Below are 22,580 nucleotides of genomic sequence, written 5' to 3' on the forward strand. Positions count from 1 at the left end.
TCAATGGTGAAAAACTGAAAACATTTCCATTATGATCAGGAAGAAGACAAGTTTGCCCACTCTCACCACTAGTAGTTTTGGAAGTTTAAGCCACAGCAATCAGAGAAGAAAAAGAAATAAAAGGAATCCAAATTGGAAAAGAAGAAGTAAAGCTGTCACTGTTTGTAGATGACATGGTACTATACATAGAATATCCTAAAGATGCTACCAGAAAACTACTGGAGCTGACCAATGAATTTGGTAAAGTAGCAGGACACACAATTAAGGCACAGATATCTCTTGAATTCCTATACACTCATGATGAAAAATCTGAAAGAGAAGTTAAGGAAACACTCCCATTTACCACTGCAACAAAAAGAATAAGATACCTAGGCATAAACCTACCTAAAGAGACCAAAGACCTGTATGCAGAAAACTATAATACACTGATGAAAGAAATTAAAGATGATACAAACAGTTTGAGAGATATACCATGTTCTTGGATTGGAAGAATCAACATTGTGAAAATGACTATACTACCCACAGCAATCTACAGATTCAATGCAATCTCTATCAATCTACCAATGGCGTTTTTCACAGAAGTAGAACAAATAATTGTACAACTTGTATGGAAACACAAAAGTCCCCGAATAGCCAAAGGAATCTTGAGAAAGAAAAACAGAGCTGGGGGAATCAGGCTCCCTGAGTTCAGACTAAATGTTACAAAGCTACAGTAATCAAGACAGTATGGTACTGGCACGAAAAGAAATATGGATGAATGGAGCAGGATAGAAAGCCCAGATATAAACCCACGCACATGTGGTCACCTAATCTTTTTAAAGGAGGCAAGAAAATACAGTGGAGAAAAGACAGTCTCTTCAATAAATGGTGCTGGGAAAACTGGACAGCTACATGGAAAAGAGTGAAATTAGAACAGTCCCAAACATCATACACAAAAATAAACTCAAAATGGATTAAAGACCTAAATGTAAAGTCAGACACCATCAAACTCTTAGAGGAAAGCATAGGCAGAACACTCTATGACATAAATCACAGCAAGATCCTTTTTGAACCACCTCCTAGAGAAATGGAAATAAAAATAAAAATAAACAAATGGGACCTAATGAAACTTAAAAGCTGTTGCACAGCAAAGGAAACCATAAACAAGACCAAAAGACAACCCTTAGAATGGGAGAAAATATTTGCAAACGAAGCAACTAACAAAGGATTAATATCCAAGATATATAAGCAGCTCAATATCAAAGAAACAACTCAATCCAAAAATGGGCAGAAGACCTAAATAGACATTTCTCCAAAGAATTTATACAGATTGCCAACAAACACATGAAAGAATGCTCAACATCATTAATTATTAGAGAAATGCAAATCAAAACTACAATGAGATAGTATCTCACACCAGTCAGAATGGCCATCATCAAAAAATCTACAAACAGTAAATGCTGGAGCGGGTCTGGAGAAAAGGGAAACCTCTTGCACTGTTGTTGGGAATGTAAATTGATACAGCCACTATGGAGAACAGTATGGAGGTTCCTTAAAAAACTAAAAATAGAAATTCCATACGACCCAGCAATCTCACTACTGGGCATATACCCTGAGAAAAGCATAATTCAGAAAGAGTCATGTACTACAATATTCACTGCAGCTCTATTTACAATAGTCAGGGCATGGAAGCAACCTAAGGGCCCATCGACAGATGAATGGATAAAGAAGATGTGGCACATATATATATACAATGGAATATTACTCAGCCATAAAAAGAAACAAAATTGAGTTATTCGTAGTGAGGTGGATGGACCTAGAGACTGTCATACACAGTGAAGTCAGAAAGAGAAAAATAAATACCATATGCTAACACATATATATGGAATCCTAAAAAAATGTATATGGTTCTGATGAACCTAGGGGCAGGACAGGAATAAAGATGCAGAGGTAGAAAATGGACTTGAGGACATGGGGAGGGGGAAGGGTAAGCTGGGATGAAGTGAGAGAGTGGCATGGACATATATACACTACCAAGTGTAAAACAGCTAGTAGTGGGAAGCAGCCACATAGCACAGGGATATCAGCTCAGTGCTTTGTGTCCACCTAGAGTGGTGGGATATGGAGTGTGGGAGGGAGATGCAAGAGGGAGGAGATATGGGGATATATGCATACATATAGCTGATCCACTTTGTTATAGAGCAGCAACTCACACAACATTATAAAGCAATTATACTCCAATAAAGATGTTAAAAAAAAAAGAAATGTAATTGAGGAATCTAAATGGGAGAATAAAAGTCTATGATGTTTATTCATAATTTTGGTCTTTCTGTTGTTCTTTCTTCTGTCCTGCTATTCCAAGATCCCTTCTTTAATTGTGCCCTTTTTGTTTAAAGAACTTCCTTTAGCCATTATTTTAGGATAGGTCTACTGTAACAAATTCTCTTAGTAGTCTGTTGCTTGGATTGCATAATTTGTGTTATTCTATAAGTTCACTGTTTCTTTCTCCTGTTCTCTCTATTGTATTGTTGAGTACATCCACTGAATTTTAAAATTTCACTTACAGCATTTTTCAGTTCTATATTTTTCACTTGTTTCTTCTTTATATCTTCTATTTCTTTGCCGAGTCTGTGTATTTCTCTGCAGAAATTTTCTATAACTTTGCTGAAATTTTTCCATCTGTTTCAAATGTATTCCTAATCGTGCATTGTAGCATTTTTATTATGGCATCTTTAAAATTCTTGTCAGATAATTAACATCTGTGTCATCTGGATGTTGATGTCTTTTGATGGTCTTTTCTCATTCATGTTGAGATATTCCTTGTTCTTGGTATGACAAATAATTTTCAACTAAAGCCTGTACATTTTGGGTATTATGAGAATCTTGTTCTTACTTATACCTTCTGTTAGAGCAGACCTCTTTTGACAGTGCCACTGCAGGGGAGGAGTGCACTACCTTATTACTGCGAGGATGGAGTGGAAGTCCAGATTTTCCCCTTGGCCTCCACTGACATCCCAAAGGGAAGGAAAGACTCCTTGTTAGGAGTAGGTAGGGAAGGAAACACTACCTTGTTAGTGCTAGGCAAATGTAGGAGTTTAGGCTCCTCACTAGGCCCTGCTGATACCACTCTGGCTGGAGAAGAAGCAAGTCTCATTATGGTTCCCCACATGGTCTCCTCTCAACTGATACCACAGTGTAGTAGACTTGCTACCACAGAGTAATGGTAAAGTCCTGTATTTCTGCCAGGCCTCCTCTGACACTACTCCAGTGCTAAATGGTCATGGGAGTCCAGGTGCTTTATGTGGTCTCCACTGACACCATAGGGAGTGGGGGAAGGTATCTCATTACCTCAGGTGAGGATGAAAGTCTGGTTCCCCACTTGGCCTCCTTGACACAACCACATGGGGCAGGAAGAGGTTGGTTGAGGTGCCTTGTTACAGACTGGCAAAGACAGAAGTCTAGTCTTTCCACTCAGCATTTTCTGAGGGTGGGGGTGAGGCCTCAAGTTTTTGGTGGCATTTTGTGGTGAAGGGGTTATTATCTAAATTTTTTTGTCATTAGGCTGTTCCTTTCCAGTTCCTTTGGACAGAGAGAGCAGGCTTTTGCTGGGACCTCTTTTGACCGCACCCGTTGGTGTTCTTAGGTTGTCAGCTTCTACACTACCCAATATGGAAGACATGAGGCAAAATCAAAACCCTGATGACTTGTGGCCATGTCATTCCTCAGGTCCCAAGGTCCGTACATGGTCTGGTGTGCCTTGTTCCCTTCATGTTACAGAGTCTTCATTTTTTGTTTGTTTTTTAAGTTTTCTTTTTTATATTTTTATCTTATATCAGAGCATACTTGATTAATAATGTTGCATTAGTTTCAGGTGTATAGCAAAGTGATTCAGTTATACATATACACATAATCTATTCTTTTCCAAATTCTTCTCCCATTTAGGTTATTACAGAATATTGAGCAGCATTCCCTGTGCTATACAGTAGGCCCTTGTTGGTTATCTATTTTAAATATAGCAGTGTGTACATGTCAATCTTAAACTCCCAATCTGCAGGCTTCCCTGGTGGCGCAGTGGTTGAGAGTCCGCCTGCTGATGCAGGGGACATGGGTTCGTGCCCCGGTCTGGGAAGATCCCACATGCCGCGGAGCAGCTGTGCCCATGAGCCATGGCCGCTGAGCCTCCGTGTCCAGAGCCTGTGCTCCGCAACGGGAGAGGCCCCAACAGTGAGAGGCCCACGTACCACAAAAAAAAAAAACCCAAAACTCTCAATCTATCCCTCCCCCCCCTCCCCCCGGTAACCATAAGTTTGTTCTCTAAGTCTGTGAGGCTTTTTCTGTTTTGTGTTGCTTTTACATATAATGTCTAGGGTTTTTAGGCTTTCTCAGTAGAGAAATAAAATATGCATATTAAAATCTATCAAATATATTAATGCATGTGTATGTATATATATGTATTGTTTTTCTTTGCCGGAATGCCAAAGAAGAAATTATTGAAATGACGTTTGGAACTAGGAGTTGAGAATAAGTAAAGGGTGGAATTATTTTTCATTCTATACTTTCTTCATGGTTGGAAATTTTTACCATGTATATGTATTGCTTATATTTAAAAATTAAAAAAAAACACTTAAAGCAGTAAATACTTTTCAGTTCCTGTCCTAGATGACTTGTCTTGGGAAACGGAAACCACTGTCCACTCTTTCTTCCAAAAACTATCTCCTCTCCAGGAGTCTATGGCTCCCCTATCTCCTCATTCTCATGCTACTGAACATTCTTTTTGATCTGTTTTGTGGTCTTTTCTAATGGCCCTTAAAACATTGGCACTCCCTAGATTTCAATCTTTGGTCTAACATTTATTGTCTTGCTACAAGCATCCCTAGGCAAGACTTGCATGGTTTTAACCACTGCCTCTATGCTATGGAAGGCCAACTTTATTTCCCTAATCCTGTTTTATTCTCTGACCTCAGATGTCTCATAGGCATATCTATCTTAACTTGTCCCAAACTGAACTCCTGCTCTTTTTTTCAAATCTTCTTCTCCCTCAGCCTATCCATCACAGTAAATGGAAACTTCATCCTTCTAGTTGCTCTGATATAAAACCTTGAAGTTATCCATGGCTCCTCTCTCTCTCCCACATTCCACATGATTTGTTAGCAAGTCCTGTCAGCTCTGCCTTCAAAATTATTTAGAATCTGACCACTTTCTCACCATATCCACTGTTACCACCGCCATCCAAGGTACAAACCATTTCTTGATTGCATTATTGAAACAGGCTCTTAATTAGACTCTTTGTGTCTACCCTTGTCCCCCTACAGCTATTATCCACACAGCATCCAGAATAGTCTTATTAAATATAAGTCAAATCATGTCATTTCTCTAGTCAAAAACCTCATTCTACGCAGATAGTAAAGTCAAAATCCTTCCAATGGGTCTAAGGCCCTATAGGATCTATTTAGCTTTCCCTCTCCATTTCCTCCCTGAACCATCTTCTTCTGTTTCCTCTTTTGATTAATCCTTCTGGCCTCCTTTTTGTACCATGAACATGATATACACATTTCTGCCTCAGGGATTTTCCACTTACCATTTCTTCAGCCTAGAATGATTTCCCCCCAGATATCTGAATGAACAATTCCTTTATTTCCTATGGGTCTCTGCTCAAAAGTCCTTCTCAATGAGGTCTTCCTGGCCACTGTATTTAAAATGTGAAAACCACTTCTCAACCCTCCCTATTCCCCTTTTCTGCTTTACTGTTCATCTTAATGCTCATTACCATTTAATATATTATATATTTTAGTTATATTGATACTGTTTTTCTAAATTACATGAGGGCTGTATCCCCATGCCTAAAACAGTACCTGGCAAATGTGGATACTCAAAACATATTTTCTGAATGAATGAACTAATCAGTTAATCAATAAATGATATCTGGGCTATAGACCAAGAGTCAGAAAATTACAGCCCACAGGTCTGCTGCCAGTTTTGTCAATAAAGTTTTATTAGAACATTCATTTGTTTATGTTATCTATGACTGCTTTCCCAATACAAAGGTGGAGTTGAGTAGTTGTGACACACATCTATGACCTGCAAAGCCTAGAATATTTATTATATGGTTCTTCAATAAAAAGTTCGCCGATCCCTGCTTTGGATTCATAGTCAACTACTTCCTAGATATTGCTCTCTCGATATATTCCAGAAATCTCAAATCCAATCTGCCCCAAACTGAGCTTTTGCTCCATCTTTCTAAAATTTTCCCATTCTGTATTTCTTATATGTATGAAGTAGAGCCCCATCCACACAGTCACCCAAATTTAACTCTATTCATCATACTACTCTAATTTGAAGCAAGGCTTTCCCAAGCCTGCAAGAACAATTTCAAACATTCCAAACTCCTTAATTAGACAAAGCCTAGTCCTTTTAGAACATGGCCACCGTCTGCCTCCAGTCACATCTCTTGCCACTCCTATTTCCATTTCATGTTCCAACAATATAAAATGGTTTGGGGTTTTAGGTCCTTGGGCCTTTGTTCATGCTGAACCATCTCCTTGAAATTTCTTTTCCCTATTTCCCTTTCTTTCCCACTTTAAGTATTGACATAGGTTGTACTTCTCTGCAAGTACCCATCCTTGATAATCCCAAAGTGTCCTGTATATACCCAATAATATCATTGTACCAAAATGATTGGTAAGGCAGCACTGTATAGTGATTAAGTACTTCAACTCTGAGCCACGTACATGGATTTAAATTCTAGCTCTCTCACTAGCTAAATGGCCTTGGGCATGTAACTCTCACATAGCATGTGTTTATTATCATCTTCACATTTCAGCTGAAACACAATGACTATCAGAGAAGTTACAGTGCTCAATGTAACACAGATAATACGGCAGAGAATGTCAATTGTTCTCCAATATCCATTCTCTCCTTCTTTTAGTAAAAGAACTAAAGTCTTAGCTAGGCACATGGCTGCCCCAAACAAAAACTAAATTTCCCTGCTTTTCTTATAGCTAGATCTGACCATGAGATTAAATTCTGATAAATGGTATGTAAATAAAAGTGATATGTGTGACTTCCAGGTCATTGCCTTAAAGGAAAGGGTTATATCCTCAGCTTTCTTTCTTTCATACTTCCCAATTGATATAATGTAGAAGATATTTGGTCATGCAGATGAAGCAGCACCTTAAGGATGATGGAACAACAACAAAGAAGTAAGCTGGGTTCTAGCCTTTGTCAAGTCACTGTATCAGGCCTGGACCACCTTGCTGAACTGTTCCAAACCAAGAAATAAATGTCTCTTGTGTTGGAGCCACTGTGGTATCTTAGCAGCCTAACCTGTATCTTACCTAATACAGCTAGTAAGTGGAAGAGCTTGGATTTGAACTGTGCATACCACCTGGACTATATCACCAGTCCCCTCCCCCTGAAGAAAAGTTTGTATTGAATTATGTTCTGCTAGGATGGCATTGGCTGCTAGAAAGCCTAGAGTCAAATGTAGGACCATCCGTAGCAAGTGTATAGGACTTGTCATTAAATATTTCTTGTCTAGCCTCATTCCTGGGTTCATTTTCTATCTGTATCATGATTTTTCATTTGATCTAATTACAATGTACACTACCTCATATTTTACATACCATATAAATATAACACCTTAAATTCTTTAGAATGTTATGGGGTTTTAATAAGTATTGCTTTCCTTATGGTTTAATTGTACATATACCACTTTTATACCTATCATTTTCCTTTGTTTACATGGTTGTCTCCATATTATATTATTAACTCCTTAAAGGCATGTACAATGATATTTTTCTTCTATACCATCTTGCATGGGGTCTGATAATAAAATAGTTGCATGCTCAAGCAATGTTTGCTGAAAGAATGAATTTCACAGGGTCAGAAATGCTATTAAATGTCATTGTGTCATATGGATTTTCCTTCCATTATAACTTGAGCCAGAGAGAAGACACAACTCTAAAAATTGGCTAGAGGAAAGTGTCACATGGTTGGAGGAGTGATGGTAAAGATAGGAAATACATACCTTGACAAAGTGCTCAATTAGGATTTCCACCACAATGTTCTGGAATTTGATGTTCATCATGGCAGCCACAGTGTCCTCCTGAGCTCTCATGAGAGTGGGCCCAAAGATCACCCCCATGTTAGAGGGGGTCATAAGATTCTCTTTGCTGTGCTCACACACACTGCCAGAAGAGAAAGAAAATGATTAACAAGATTTTCTCCAAGACCCCATTGTAACCAAGACTGTGTTAGATGCTTTAGGGGGTAAGAGAAACTAAAAAGTAGAAGAAGAGGAGAGGCCCAAAATATATATGGGAAGAAAAGATTACAAAGGAAGCAACTAGCAAAGAATACAAGATAGCATATAATTAGGGGCCAAACTGAGCCATGGCTAACTTAGTTTGTAGCACTGTAGAAGTCATGAGAAGAGGGGCGGATGGCTATAGTATTTGGAAAGACAGGAGGGAAGCAAGAAGGTATTCCAGGGCAAGAGGTACAGCATGTATAAAGCATATATAAAGAACAAAGCACATAGAGAAAGTGCCTACCAGTCTCACCAGTCAGGAATCTAGTCTCTTCCCCAGCCCTAGCTAGAGAGGCAAAAAACTCAAAGAGCCAAAAGAGATCCTTAAGATTAGCACTTTATCATTGTCCTCACATTACAGATGAGAAAACAGAGGTCCAAAGAAGGAAAGAGATTTGGCTGAAGCCACAGTCAGTTAGCCTGATTAGAGAAGGGCCTCTAATCCCAAATTTTCTGGTCCCTAGTCACTTTCTTTACTTAAATTACCTTAAGTGGCTTCCTATCACTTATAGGACACTGCCAATTCTCTTCAAAGTAGCAATTAAAGTCTTCAGTAACTTGACACATATTTCCAATCCCAATGCACAGCTTGGGCTCTGAAGCTGACCTGGGTTTGAATCCCAACTCTGCCACCCATTAGCCGTGCAACAGTGAATGTTGCTGACCTAACTTCTCTGGGCTTCAGTTTTCCCACTTGCAAAAATAGTATCCACCTCAGACGGTTGTGAAATAAATAGAGCTAAATTGCTTTAGCATGGTATCCTGGAAATATTCCATTAGAAGTATCTGCTGTTATAATGACCTCTCCAGGAGCCTCCATCTAGGCACTGCTGATGTCTGACACTCTTATATACTACACTGCTTAGATGAAGTTTTCTGGCTATATCATGCTGTTTCAGATCTCCGTATCTTTGCTCATGCCATTCCCTCTGTTTAGAATGTCTCCATCCTCCTAGATCCAAAGAATGTCTATCCTTTGAGATTCACTTTAGGTGACATCTCCTTCAGGGCTCTCACAGCCCACTGTCCTCATCTTGATTGACACCATTGGCAAGTCGAATATATTGCAATTTTCTGTTTCTTATCTGCCTTTCCTACTAGGTGGTAAACAACTTCCAAGTGTGTGTGCCTCACACAGAGTAGATACTAATTAATTATTTTTAATAGAACTGAGAGCCTCTAGCACTCTTTCATATAGTACTGGAGGCAGCTAAGTAAAAGGTGTACAGCGCTTTGGTCAGTTTGGCTGTGGGAGTGGGGAGATAAGGGAATGGAACAGCCCGCCACAAACACTAATTTTCAAAACCTGCCCAGGTCAAGTCCCTTGAGAGACTGACCCCATTAATAGGCAGGCTCCTGTCACTAACAAGGTAATTGACAGGGACAGAATCCTTAGACAAATTCTAATGAAGTCTGTTAAGCCCATGACAAAGGCTGGGTGCCATTCAGATGATAATGAACAGCAACTATTCACAGGCCTTTGGTATTGCTAGACTGGTGATGGATCCCTTTTAACAGTTTAAATACTTCTGCAATTAACCCTTATTCTTTAGTGACAGAATATTTCAGATGTTAAAATGGAAAAGCAACTCCATGCTGCCACCGAGATCCAGAATGGCTAAACCACTAGTAACAAGGCAAGGACACTTGTGAGACAACAGCCTCCAGCATGTGTAAATGCTTATCTCCTTTTTTGAGCTTTGAAAGAAAGTGACTTTGGTTGAATATGCCAGAGCTCACTTAATCCGCATAACTCCAAAAGGCAGAGTATATTATCTCTGAAGCCTAGTTTCACAGAGGGTAAAGAACTTAGTTAAAGTCAAACAGTTTGTGAATACATGGCAATACAGGGATTCAAACCCATATCTGTTGGGCTCCAAGTCTTACAGTCATCCCATTGCATCCCACTGCCTGCTTGTCTAGTTCCTGTCAAGAAATCAGCCCCTATGGGGGCCCCTTTAGGCAAAAGCCACCTTCTGTTTCTCTGATGGAGGTTCAAGGTATTCCATTTAGGACACTCTTTTCATTCTTAGTCTTCTTATGAGATTTGAAAGGTAATCTATTCTTTGGGGAGGTTTCTTTCCATTTGACATCTCTCCTTTTTTATTATACATTTTGAAAATCGTTAAGAGGCATAATTGTGGGTTAATAAGATGAATGAAACCAAAAATAAGGGCATCATGAGTAGTTAATTAGGTGGGAGTTTGTAATATGATTTGGAAGCAAAGAAATCTTAAATTCTTTAGTCCACTTAGACTAAAGAAAATAGATACAACTTCTTTTTTTAACATCTTTATTGGAATATAATTGCTTTACAATGGTGTGTTAGTTTCTGCTTTATAACAAAGTGAATCAGCTACACATATACATATATCCCCATATCCCCTCCCTCTTGCATCTCCCTCCCACCTTCCCTATCCCACCCCTCTAGATGGTCACAAAGCACTGAGCTGATCTCCCTGTGCTATGCATCTGCTTCCCACTAGCTACCTATTTTATATTTGGTAGTATATATAAGTCCATGCCACTCTCTCACTTCATCCCAGTTTACCCTTCCCCCTCCCCATGTCCTCAATGGATACAACTTCTTGAACATCAAAATTTAAACCAGAGTAGAGAGAGGTTATAAAAAGCCTCCAGTTTAGGAAAAAATAATTTTGATTAGATGGTTTAGATCAGAGGTCATAAATTAAAATGCCTATAAAAACAGAACTACCTTATGATCCAGCAATCCCAATTCTAGGTATATATTCAAAGGAAATGAAATCAGTATCTCAAAGAGAATATCTGTACTCCCATATTCATTGCAGCATTAGTCACAATAGCCTAAGTGTCCTTAGATGGACAAACAGATAAACATATACACACAATGGAATATCAATAAGCTTTAAAAAAGAAGGAAATCCTGCCTTTTGCAACAACATGGATGAACTTGGAGGACATTATGTTAAGTGAAATAAGCCAGACACAGAGTAGAATGGTAGTTGCCAGGGGCTGGGGGAGGGGAAAATGGGGGAGATGTTGGTCAAGAGGTACACATTTTCAGTTATATAAGATGAGTAAGTTTTAGAGATCTAATATATAGCAATATGAATATAGTTAACAATACTGTATTTTGTGCTTGAAATTTGCTAAGAGGGTAGATCTTAAGTGTTCTTCATAGAAAGAAAGAAAGAAGGAAGGAAGGAAGGAAAGAAAGAAAGAAAGAATGAATGAATGAAAGAAAGAAAGAAAGAAAGAAGGGAAGGAGGGAGGGAGGGGAGAAGGAAGGAAGGAAGGAAGGGAGAAAACGGTAACTATATGAGGTGATAGATATAGTAATTAACTATATTGTGGCAATTATTTCACAACATATACATATACTAAACATCATTATGGTATATAAGTAATATACCATAAATATATACAATTTTTATTTGTCAATTATACCTCAACAAATATGAACAAATAAAAATAAAAACTGAATAAGTTCATTAAACTGGTTCCATCACTAACACGTTGTATGATTTGGGGCCTATCTTTTTCCATCCCTGGATATCTGTTCCCTCACCTATAAAATGAGGTGGTTATTGGGTAATCTAAAGAGTCTTTCAGCTCTGCCATTCAGTGACTCTAAGAAAGTCCTTCCCTTGAAAATAATGGAAAAAAGAAACAGTCACACATTACACGTCTACTGTTGGAAGAACATAGAACCATTTATTAAGTATGTCTGCCCTCCCCACTGTAAAGACCACGCCCCCAATACCCAAAATAACCAAAAAAACCCACCCCAAATCCCCAAAAAACAAATTAAAAAAAAAGAACTTGAATCAGAGCAAGCCTCTTGATTCAAAATATGGGAAACTTTAAAGGACAAATGACCTGTTTTCTTTAACAAATAAATTATAAGAAACAAGAAAGAGATGAAGAAGAAACTTACAGATTGGGAACATGGTAAAAACACAGAGGCCCTATCCTATCAAACTTTGGCCTCTGTGTTCTTTATTAGCCCTCCAAGTGATTCTGATACACACAAAAGATTGAGAACTACTGCTATAGATAAGGGATCACCAAACTATGGCCCTTGGGCCAAATCCAACCTGTTTTTGTAGATAAAGTTTTATTGGAGTATTGTTATGCTTATTCATTCACATATTATCAATGGCTGTTTTTGTATTATAAAGGTAGAACTAAGTAGCTGCAACAGAGTCCATATAGCTCACAAAGCCTTCAATATGTATTATCTAATCCTTTCTGGAAAACATTTGCTGACCTCTGCTAGAGATTAAAAGAGACTTAAAAAACATCTGAAAAGATTCCTATGTGTGGACGTTATTTGGATCCTTATTAAAAAATATATATATATATATATATATGACATATTTGAGACTACTGGAAAATTGAACACAGAATATTTAATGATATTAAGTAATTATTAACAGTTTGTTTTCAGATGTGATAATTATATTGTGTTTATATGTACAAAGAATTTTCATTTTTCAATATACATACTGAAATATTTATGGATAAAATAATGTCTTAGATTTGCTTCACAATAATATAGGAGGAGGGGAAATGAATAGGGATATAGATGAAACAAGGTTTGCTACGTGTTGAAAATTGTTGAAGCTGGGTGATAGGCACATGAGAGTTCCTTACAGGCATATGAGAGTTCCTTATACTATTCCTTCAGACTCAGGATGCCACAAGGATTTAAAAAGTCCCCCACCCTCCTCCACAAGATTTTGGTTAAAGATTTAAGAGGATTATACCTGGATCAAGGTTGAGTAGAGGCCTTTCCAGCCAGAACGGAAAAAAGCATCTGATGTGACAAAAACCCTTCTTAAGGACATTATTCCTAGGTACGGCCTTCCCTCTACTATTCAGAGCAACAATGGATCTGCTTTCATCACAGAAATAATGCAAACAGAAAATAAAGGTTTAGGTATAAAATGGAAACTTCACTCAGCATGGACACCGCAATCTACAGAAAGGGTAAGAAGATGAACCACACTCTGAAGAAAATGCTCGCCAAACGATGCCAGGAAACTCATCTAAAATGGAAAAAGGTCTTGCTGATTGCTCTCCTTTGTACACTGGTGGCCCCTAGAAGCGGGCTAGGTATACAGGATACCACTCTTACCTCCTAAGAGTAAAGAAAGAGAAACATTTCTAACACAGGAGGCAAAAATTAAACAGTATGTACAACAGATTGGTCAATTGTTAACCACTGCATGAGTTTGTATTCCACAGGTCTCCCCCTCACCTGGAAGCTCCCTTGCATTCCTTTAAAGCAGGAGACCCAGTGCTGCTGAAAGTGTGCAAAAGAGCAAGGGCGCTTCCCTGATGGCACAGTGGTTAAGAATCTGCCTGCCAATGCAGGGGACATGGGTTTGAGCCCTTCTCCAGGAAAATCCCATATACCGCGGAGCAACTAAGCCCGTGCACCACAACTACCGAGCCTGCACTCTAAAGCCCAAGAGCCACAACAATTGACTCCACGTGCTGCATTTATGGAAGCCCACGTGCTCTAGAGCCTGTGCTCCACAATAAGAGAAGCCTGCGCACCACAACAAAGAGTAGTCCCTGCTCACCGCAACTAGAGAAAGCCTGCATGCAGCAACAAAGACCCAACACAGCCAAAAATAATAAATAAATTTTAAAAAAAGAGCAAGGATCTGAGCAGCAGCTTGAAGAAAAATGGAAGGGATCCTATGACATTCTTCTTACTACTCAGAAACTTTAAGTATTTGTTCCGACAAGCAGAATGAAAGTTCTGTTTTCTTATTCTTTCTCATACCTTTTATGTACAAAGTTATACATCCATATGCTGATCCTTTTGATAATTCTAACTGCCAGATATGTGGTCAGCTTCCTATTTCTGGGTCTTCAGGATTGCCTTAATGGGTTTTCCCCATACAGGAAATGGTTTGGAAACAACTGGCTACAACAAGTCTCTCTGAAGTACCAGTTCCACACTAGGCTTCAGACTTATTCCCTTGAATTCCTAAGGAAATGAGATCTTTTCTGTCTACTAAAGCTCCAGTTGTCATTCCTCTTACCTCTAACTGGGCCTGTTGCACCAAAATGGCAGACCAAGGGATTGAGATCTTAATCACATAAGACTCGGATCCAGGACTTGGAGCTCAAATATTGTAAATTTTCTATCTACTCCCCAAAATTTAGACACCCCATCTCAGCAGGAAGTAGAATGGTCATCACCCAGTTCCCTGAAAGATTTGGGGAAAGATAAAACCAAAGTGGGGATTAAAACCGAGTTCCCCTAAAACCAAGATCCTCTGCTGAGTTTATGATTAACATCTCTATCCAAAATGATTGTTCCCTTTCTAATCTAATATCTGTTCTCCTCAAGATTGAGGAGGATCAAGTAAAAAGCGGGGAGTGAGACCAAGCAGGGCCCTGTGGGGCTCCCAGGCCTCCCCGTTTCTTGTAGGCAAGACTCCAGCCTGCATGACTTTCCCTGTGTTCCAAAGAGAGGGTTTGAACAGCTGCTAATCAAGGGAGAAGCAGCCAGGAAACCACCTGAGGAAAGACTAAAGGAACCAGAGAAGCTCATCAAGATGATTACCTGAGACCAGATTAGAGGAGTGCAGGCCCTACACATAACCTAATCTTGTCAGAGACCCCACCCTTGAACCACTGTTATAAAACCCTTCATCAAATCCTCTGGGGTTGTGACACATAGTTTTTCAGGCACGCACCAGCTGTGTCCCCCTTTGCCTAGCAAAATAATAAAGCTATCCTTTTCTATTCACCCAAAACTCGGTCTCCAAGGTTTGATTCGGCACTGGTATACAGAGAAGCTGAGCTTTTGGTAACATCCCAATCCCTGAAGATGATGCCCTTAAGGGCAGACAGCTTTGGTTTCAACCATTGGTGTTATATTATTCATAATTTACTTTAAATACTGCAACATAGCCAGTACAATGTCCTAAATTTCATCAATGTCATCAATTGCAATCACACCATTATTTTAGTATGTACCACTGAGAAAGAAGAAACTTTCACTGTCAAATCATTATGTAATATTTTTGAAGACATTTTAAATAGAAAATAAACTCAACAATGAACATAATTTAACTAAAATGACTACAACATGAGCAGCTATGATCATGTTCATGCATGTAGACGTTATGATAATTAGATAAAAACTGCTATCTGACAACAGTGATTTTAAGAAACAATTGATTCTAAGATGCATCCAGAATTCAGGTTACAATTTGAAAAAGAAAAGTGCCCTTTAGAATGGATGAAATTTGATATATGTGTTTGTTAGTTTTCATGCACACCCTAGGACAGGTCAGTTATGGTTGTAGTATTCTAATTTTAAATGCATATTTACATACTCTAGGGCTGACTAATAAGTATTTAAAAGACTCTAATCAGAAGCCAGAGGGGCTACTATAAGCTTCAGCTAACCTCATCTCCAATCAACACCAATGGCTCTGTTAATTAGCATGGTTGGTGGCAAACTGACTTCTCATTGCTTAGATGTGTCAAGATAAATGGATTGTGGATTGGCTAGAAATATTGTATAGACATTCTCAAGCTTTCATTGACAGGTTAGAATAGAGCAATGATCAATCTTAACATCAGTAAGGTGGGTCAACTAATATTATGAATCTTCAGATGTGATGCAGCGTAAGGTACACAAAATCACCTATGATGTGTTCTATCCCCAAAATAGTTAACTTGAATCCATCTAGCCTTAAAATACAACCTCTACTTTATAAGAAATAAAGAAGATAGGGGAACAAGCTGAAAGATACAATGACGAAAGTAGACAAAACTAGTGAGAGAATGGTGTGGACATATATACACTACCAAACGTAAAATAGATAGCTAGTGGGAAGCAGCCGCATAGCACAGGGAGATCAGCTCGGTGGTTTGTGACCACCTACAGGGGTGGGATAGGGAGGATGGGAGGGAGGGAGATGCAAGAGGGAAGAGATATGGGAACATATGTATATGTATAACTGATTCACTTTGTTATAAAGCAGAAGCTAACACACCATTGTAAAGCAATTATACTCCAATAAAGATGTTAAAAAAAAACCAAAAAAGACTCTACAGAAAAACAAATATTTGGGTCAACTAAGGAAATGTTAATATGCTCTGGAGAGGTAGAACTTGTTGAACTGAAAAAAGGTGGAAATTGTTGAACTGAAAAAAGTTTGGTGTTACTGAACAGCATAACCTCAATTTGGTAAAAAATGTAAATGTGTTTGTGTGGGGTGTGTGTGTATACATAAACACACACCCACACCCACAGGAAGATCCAGAAAAAAAAGCACGAATATATTAATAGTAGTGACTTTTGGATGCTGAAAATAGAAAGCTTTTATTTTTGTTTATTGACTTGTTTTGTTCTTCTATATTTTCCAATCTCTACAATGCAATGGTATTGCTTCAGAAATAACAAGTGCTATTATTACAAAAGTAAGAAGATTCTAATAAGCCTAAGAGCTCACACCCTATAGAATGGTAGCCAAAGCCTAGGATTGCAAAGGGGTCTTGGTCTTGTATTTGGGCATTAGATCATGGGATTTTATTGCCTGAACTACAATTGCGTTGCTGTATTATTATCTCATCTGTTTCAATTTAAACTTTAATGCATGATGCAGTCAGAGCAACTGAAAGGAAAGAGAGCTGAGACTTCACTGAGTTTACAGAACAGGTTGTACAACTGTTTTGAATCTGCTTCGAGATAAATACCTGCGTGAGTGGCAGAATTAGGCCTGAGGCTTGCTTGCATTGTATATGCCACTGGTCATGAGATTGTGGGGGAGGTAACCTGTACCGTTCTCCTACTTCAGATTAATGGAAGCAATAGGTAAAAAGCAAAAAGAATGGAATAATTGGGAATCTCAATTGGCTGATGTCAATTTGTGTTTGCCAGTAATTAGCCTAGAAAATGGGCCAGCAGTGGGAACACACTAAGAAGGCATAAGTTATGATTATCATATAGCTTATGAAAGCAGTGGTTGGCAGGCAGAAAAATTATGTGAATTTTGAAAGCACACAGATTTTCTTCTCCTGTGTAAATTTCCCTGTTGGAACTCAGCCTATTTTATTTGCATTTTCCCTATAACTCTTGGTTATAAAGATACAAAAAAGTTGAAAGAATGGTACTATGAAAATTAATACTGTCTATACCTAAATTCAGGAATTAACATTTTCCTACATTTGCTTGTTCTCTCTGTATATTTTTTTTCTGAGCCCTTTAGAAGTAAATTGTTTCAACCCTAAATATTGTAGTATTCATCTCCAAATAATAAGCATGCTGTCCTACAAAACCACAATAACATTTTTATACCGAGGAAAATTTATAATAATTCCATATCACCTGATATCCGGTCCATATTCAAATTTTCTCAAATATCATGAAAAAATTATTTTATAGGTGGGTGTTTCAAATCTAGATCCAAAGTTCATACACTGCATTTGTTTCTGTTTCTTTAGCCTCTTAATACAAAACAGTACCACTACCTTTTTTCCCCAGGGCATTGACTTTTATAAAAATTCCAAGCCAGTTGTCTAAAAGAATGTCAAACATTCTGCATTTTTCTATACCCTGTATTTCCTGTAAACTTAAAAGGCTAAATTTGATTGGGGTTAAACATTCTTGGCAAAAATATTTGTTTATGTTGTATACTTCTTACTGTATCCCATCAGAAGGTAGATAAGGTCAGTTTGTATCATTATTAGTGATGCTAAATTTGATCAATTAATTAAGGTGGTATTTGCCAGATAACTTCATTGTAAAGATATAGTTTCCATTTGTAATTAGTAAGTAATCTGTGGGTAATACTTTGAAACTATATGAATATCTTGTTCCTGAAAATTCTTTTACTCAGTGGTTTTGATCCATGCCTGAAACAGGGTGCTGAGGTTGCAAACTCGAAGTTTTTCTTTTTGCTTTCTTTCTTAAGTGTAGTTGATTTACAATATTAGTTTTAGGTGTACAACATAGTGATTCAATATCTTCATAGATTATACTCCATCCAAAGTTATAAAATATTGGCTATATTCCTTGTGCTGTACAATATATTCTTGTAGCTTATTTATTTTATAAATAGTACTTTGTACCTTAGTCCTCTACCACTATCTTACCCCTCTCCACTTCCCTCTCCCCACTGGTAACCACTAGTTTGTTCTCTACACCTGTGAGCCTGTTTCTGTTTTATTATGTACATTCGTTTGTTTTACTTTTTAGATTCCACATATAAGTGACAACATACAGTACTTGTCTTTCTCTGCCTGACTTATTTCCTTAGCATAATACCCTCCAAGTCTATGCATGTTGTTGCAAATGGCAAAATTTCATTCCTTTTATGGCTGAGTAATATTCCATTGTATGTATATATACCAGCTGCTTTATCAATTCATCTGTTGATGGACACTTAGGCTTCCACATCTTGGCTTTTGTAAATAATGCTGCTATGAACACTGGGGTGCACGTATATTTTTGAATTAGTGTTTTGTTTTCTTTGTATATATACCCAGGAGTGGATTATATGGTAATTCTAGTTTTTGTTTTTTGAGGAACCTCCAAATATTTTCCATAGTGGCTGCACCAATTTACATTCTCACCAGCAGCATACTAGGATTCCTTTTTGATGACAGTCATTCTTTTTGTTTGTTTGTTTGTTTAGCAAGAAGAAAAGAGTTTTATTTATCACTATGGATGATAAATGAAACAATGAGTAAATAAAATTATACTTTTAATATTGATTTACAGTATTTCAAATATCTCTGGGTGTTTATATTTAATCTACGTATCCATTCAGACTTCTTAAAATTATTTTCATGAGCTAATGATCCACACAGAATTTAAAAATTCACAGTATCCTTCAATTTTGTTTATTTTATTAAAATCCAGTCCTCGATCTAATTGCATTTCTTTTCTTCTTTAAAATATAAATAGTGGCACTTAAAATAACACTAACAATTGCAACAGATCCAACCACTGACAATACCAAGGTAGAAATGTTAACTCTGGGATTTGGATGACTTTCACCACGACTGGTGATCTGCTTGAGAAATAAACAAAGCTACTTGTGTAAAGTTGGATACTTTTGATGTCAAATTGCTTTAATCCACATTTTGAATGGCAATGAATATGTGGGTTGCATTTTCTTCTGAGATATTTCCTGGTTTGAATGCAAAGGTTTCCTTGGAGTTGGCCTCATTTGGTAGCAGATCAGTAGTGTTTACTTGCAGAGCATGGTCAAAATTATCCCTTAGCTCCAAAATTAGCTCCAGAATGTTTCCACTTATTCTTATGATATACTGTTGAACTTAGGGGAAAAAGTTACAAATTAAGTAGGAACTGGAGCATCCATTTAAAATTCCTTTTTATTAATTTTTCTCAAAAATATTTAGTTATGTCAAGCTTATACTCATATCCAAAGCCTTATTTATTTTTCTATAAAAGCTGAATTCTGATTTTTAAACTCTGCCAAATGCTACCTTCTCTGTATGAAAAGTGGTAGCAGGTTATAATGTGTCACATTTGATTGATTCAAAACATGAGATTATAAAATTAATACTTTTCTGAGCTATCAATTAAAAATTATTTTCCTCTTACTCATCCTTACACCCTTGCTTTTACAATGAGTACCTTTCACTTAATCAACGCTGCATGACACTTTGTCCTTACCGTTTACAACATCAAAATCATCTGGTGCTGTCCATGTTTTTTTAATAATTTTAATTGTAGTATAGTTGCTTTACAGTGTTGTGTTAGTTTCTGCTGTGCATCAAACTGAATCAGCTATACGTATACATAGATCCCCTCTTTTTTGGATTTCCTTCCCATTTGGTCACCACAGAGCAGTGAGTGGAGTTCCCTGTTCTATATAGTAGGTTCTCATTAGTTAATCTACTTTATACATAGTAGTGTATATATGTCAGTCCCAATCTCCCAATTCATCCCACCCCCCCCATGACAGGTGTGAGGTAATATCTCAATGTGGTTTTGTTTGCTTTCTCTGATTATTAGCAATGTTGAGCATCTTCTCATGTGTCTGGTGATCTGTATGCCTTTGTTGGAAAAATATCTATTCACGTCTTCCCATTTTTTAATCGAGTTGTTTTTTCAATATTGAGTTACATGAGCTGATCATATATTTTAGATATTAACCCCTCATTGGTCATATCTTTTACAAATATTTTCTCCAATTTGGTAGAATGTCTTTTTATTTTGTCAATGGTTTCCTTCGCTGTGTGAAAGGTTATATGTTTAATCAGGTCCCATTTTTTTTGTTGTTCTTTTTTTTTTTGCTTTTGTTTACTTTGCCTTAGGAAACAGATCAAAAAAACCATTGCTACAATTTATGTCAAAGAGTGTCTTGCCTATGTTTCACTCTAAGAATTTTACAGTATCTGCTCTTACATTTAGGTCTTTGATCCATTTTGAGTTTATTTTTGTGTATGGTGTTAGAGAATGTCCTAATTTCATTCTCTTACATGTTGCTGTCCAGTTTTCCCAGCACCATTTATTGAAGAGACTGTCTTTTCTCCATTGTATATTCTTGCCTCCTTTGTCATAGATTAACTGACCATAGGTGTGTGGGTTTATTTCTGGGCTGTCTATTCTGTTCCATTGATCCATGTGTCTGTTTTTGTGCCAAGAACACACTGTTTTGATTACTGTAGCTTTTTGAAAACTAGTTTTTCTAATTCTATCATTCCTCCCACACTTATTAGCTGGTATTCTTCAGTAATAAAGGGCTTTCCTTACTCTAACTACCTCCCATGGATTTTTATTTATTCAAAATGTTATTATCAAATACAGCACTCATTGTTTTTGATGTTTTGGTTGCTCCAGATGTAATCAGTGTCAGCCTTTTCAAGCAGATTCCTGAATCTTTGTGACATGACCCTATTAGTGCATGAGCTCTTCTTTGCTTACAAAGGTATACTTGATCCAAGACTCACCTTGTATTTTCCTTGCCCCAGACCTGGAATCAGCCAGTTCTCTAAGAAGACTTGGCACTTTTGAGAAGGGAATGTTATTTAGAGACAAAAGATCTGGGCACTACATGTGTTTATTGCTTTCTTGGGTAGAATCATCTCAAGACTCATTAAGTGAATAGAAGATTTTGTTGTTTTGTTTTTAAATCATGAGTTCATATTGGCATTCTCAATTCAACTTTACCATTAGAGAATTTTTTTTTCTTTACATCTTGAATTTTGTATCCACATCTCTTTTTCTTACACCATAAACCTTGGCTTCTGATAATATTAATATATTTACTATTTTTTACTTTATCCTTATGAGATACATATACATAAAATAATTTCAAGTTATAATTATAATATTACTAGTACTAATAAACCTACTGGCTGATGCTTACAACTTTTTTTGCAGTTTTTCCTGTTTTTAGAATATATTTCATTAGCATGAATCAGAGGCTGTGTTGACAAGTTAGATGAAATAACTGTTTTCTCTGTATGACTATGCTATGAATTTGATAAACATTTAGATTCATTTGATTTTTTGCATTCCATTTTAGGGTTTGTAATGTTTTCCTTTTCATTTAATTTTACTTTTTGGATACCTAAAATATTAATATGGCTCAAAAGTCAAAACCATAGAAGGAGGACTCAGAGGAATCTAGCTCTCATCCTTGTCCCTTCCACCCTAGTCACCACCTATCCCCTGTAGAAAAGAAAAAAAAAAGAGAAGCCTCAATTAAATATAGTCAGGAGACCAGAAGGAGGAGCTCTTATACCCTGCCATGATAGCAGAGCCCAACAGGAAGAAAACAGATTTTTCTTTCCTGCCAAGGACCCAAGCCAATGAAAAGCTATGGACTCTTTGTTTACTATAGCCCTCCCAACTTCCTTTTCCCCTCTATAAAAGCGTTGTCCTTCCCTTGTCAGGTGAGGACTTGCCCATTGTTTGGCATGGTTGCAGATTCCAAATTACAAATCTCTGCTCATCCCAAATAAACCCACCTTTGCTGAAGAAATATCTGGTAGTCTATTTCAGGTCAACACCTCCATAGTAACCATTTTCATTAGTTTGTTTTTATAACAGCTTTATTGAGATATATTTCATGTACCATAAAATTTACCCTTGTAAAAGGTACAATTCAGTGGTTTTTAATATATTCACAGAGTTGTCCAACAATCATCACTATCTAATTCCAGAACACTTTCACCACTCCAAAAAGAAACCCTGTAACCATTAGCTGTTACTTCCAATGTCTCAGTCCTAGGCAACTATTAACCTACATTCTGCCTCTATAGATTTGTCTTTTCTGGTCATTTCATAAAAATGGAG

General features: G+C 37.4%; 1 protein-coding gene across 1 annotated transcript in view; it reads right to left on the reverse strand.

Moving 5' to 3' along the window:
• Positions 1-22,580, reverse strand: part of OPHN1 (oligophrenin 1) — a gene marked incomplete at its 3' end in the record, with an annotated part of 592,087 nt that overhangs the window by 107,292 nt on the left and 462,215 nt on the right. The window contains exon 19 of the mRNA XM_082864786.1: positions 8,006-8,165. Coding sequence (XP_082720912.1) covers positions 8,006-8,165 — 160 coding nt within the window. The remainder of the gene's footprint in view (positions 1-8,005; positions 8,166-22,580) is intronic.

This window comes from Leucopleurus acutus, assembly GCF_964270905.1.
Source record: "Leucopleurus acutus genome assembly, chromosome: X".
NCBI lineage: Eukaryota > Metazoa > Chordata > Mammalia > Artiodactyla > Delphinidae > Leucopleurus > Leucopleurus acutus.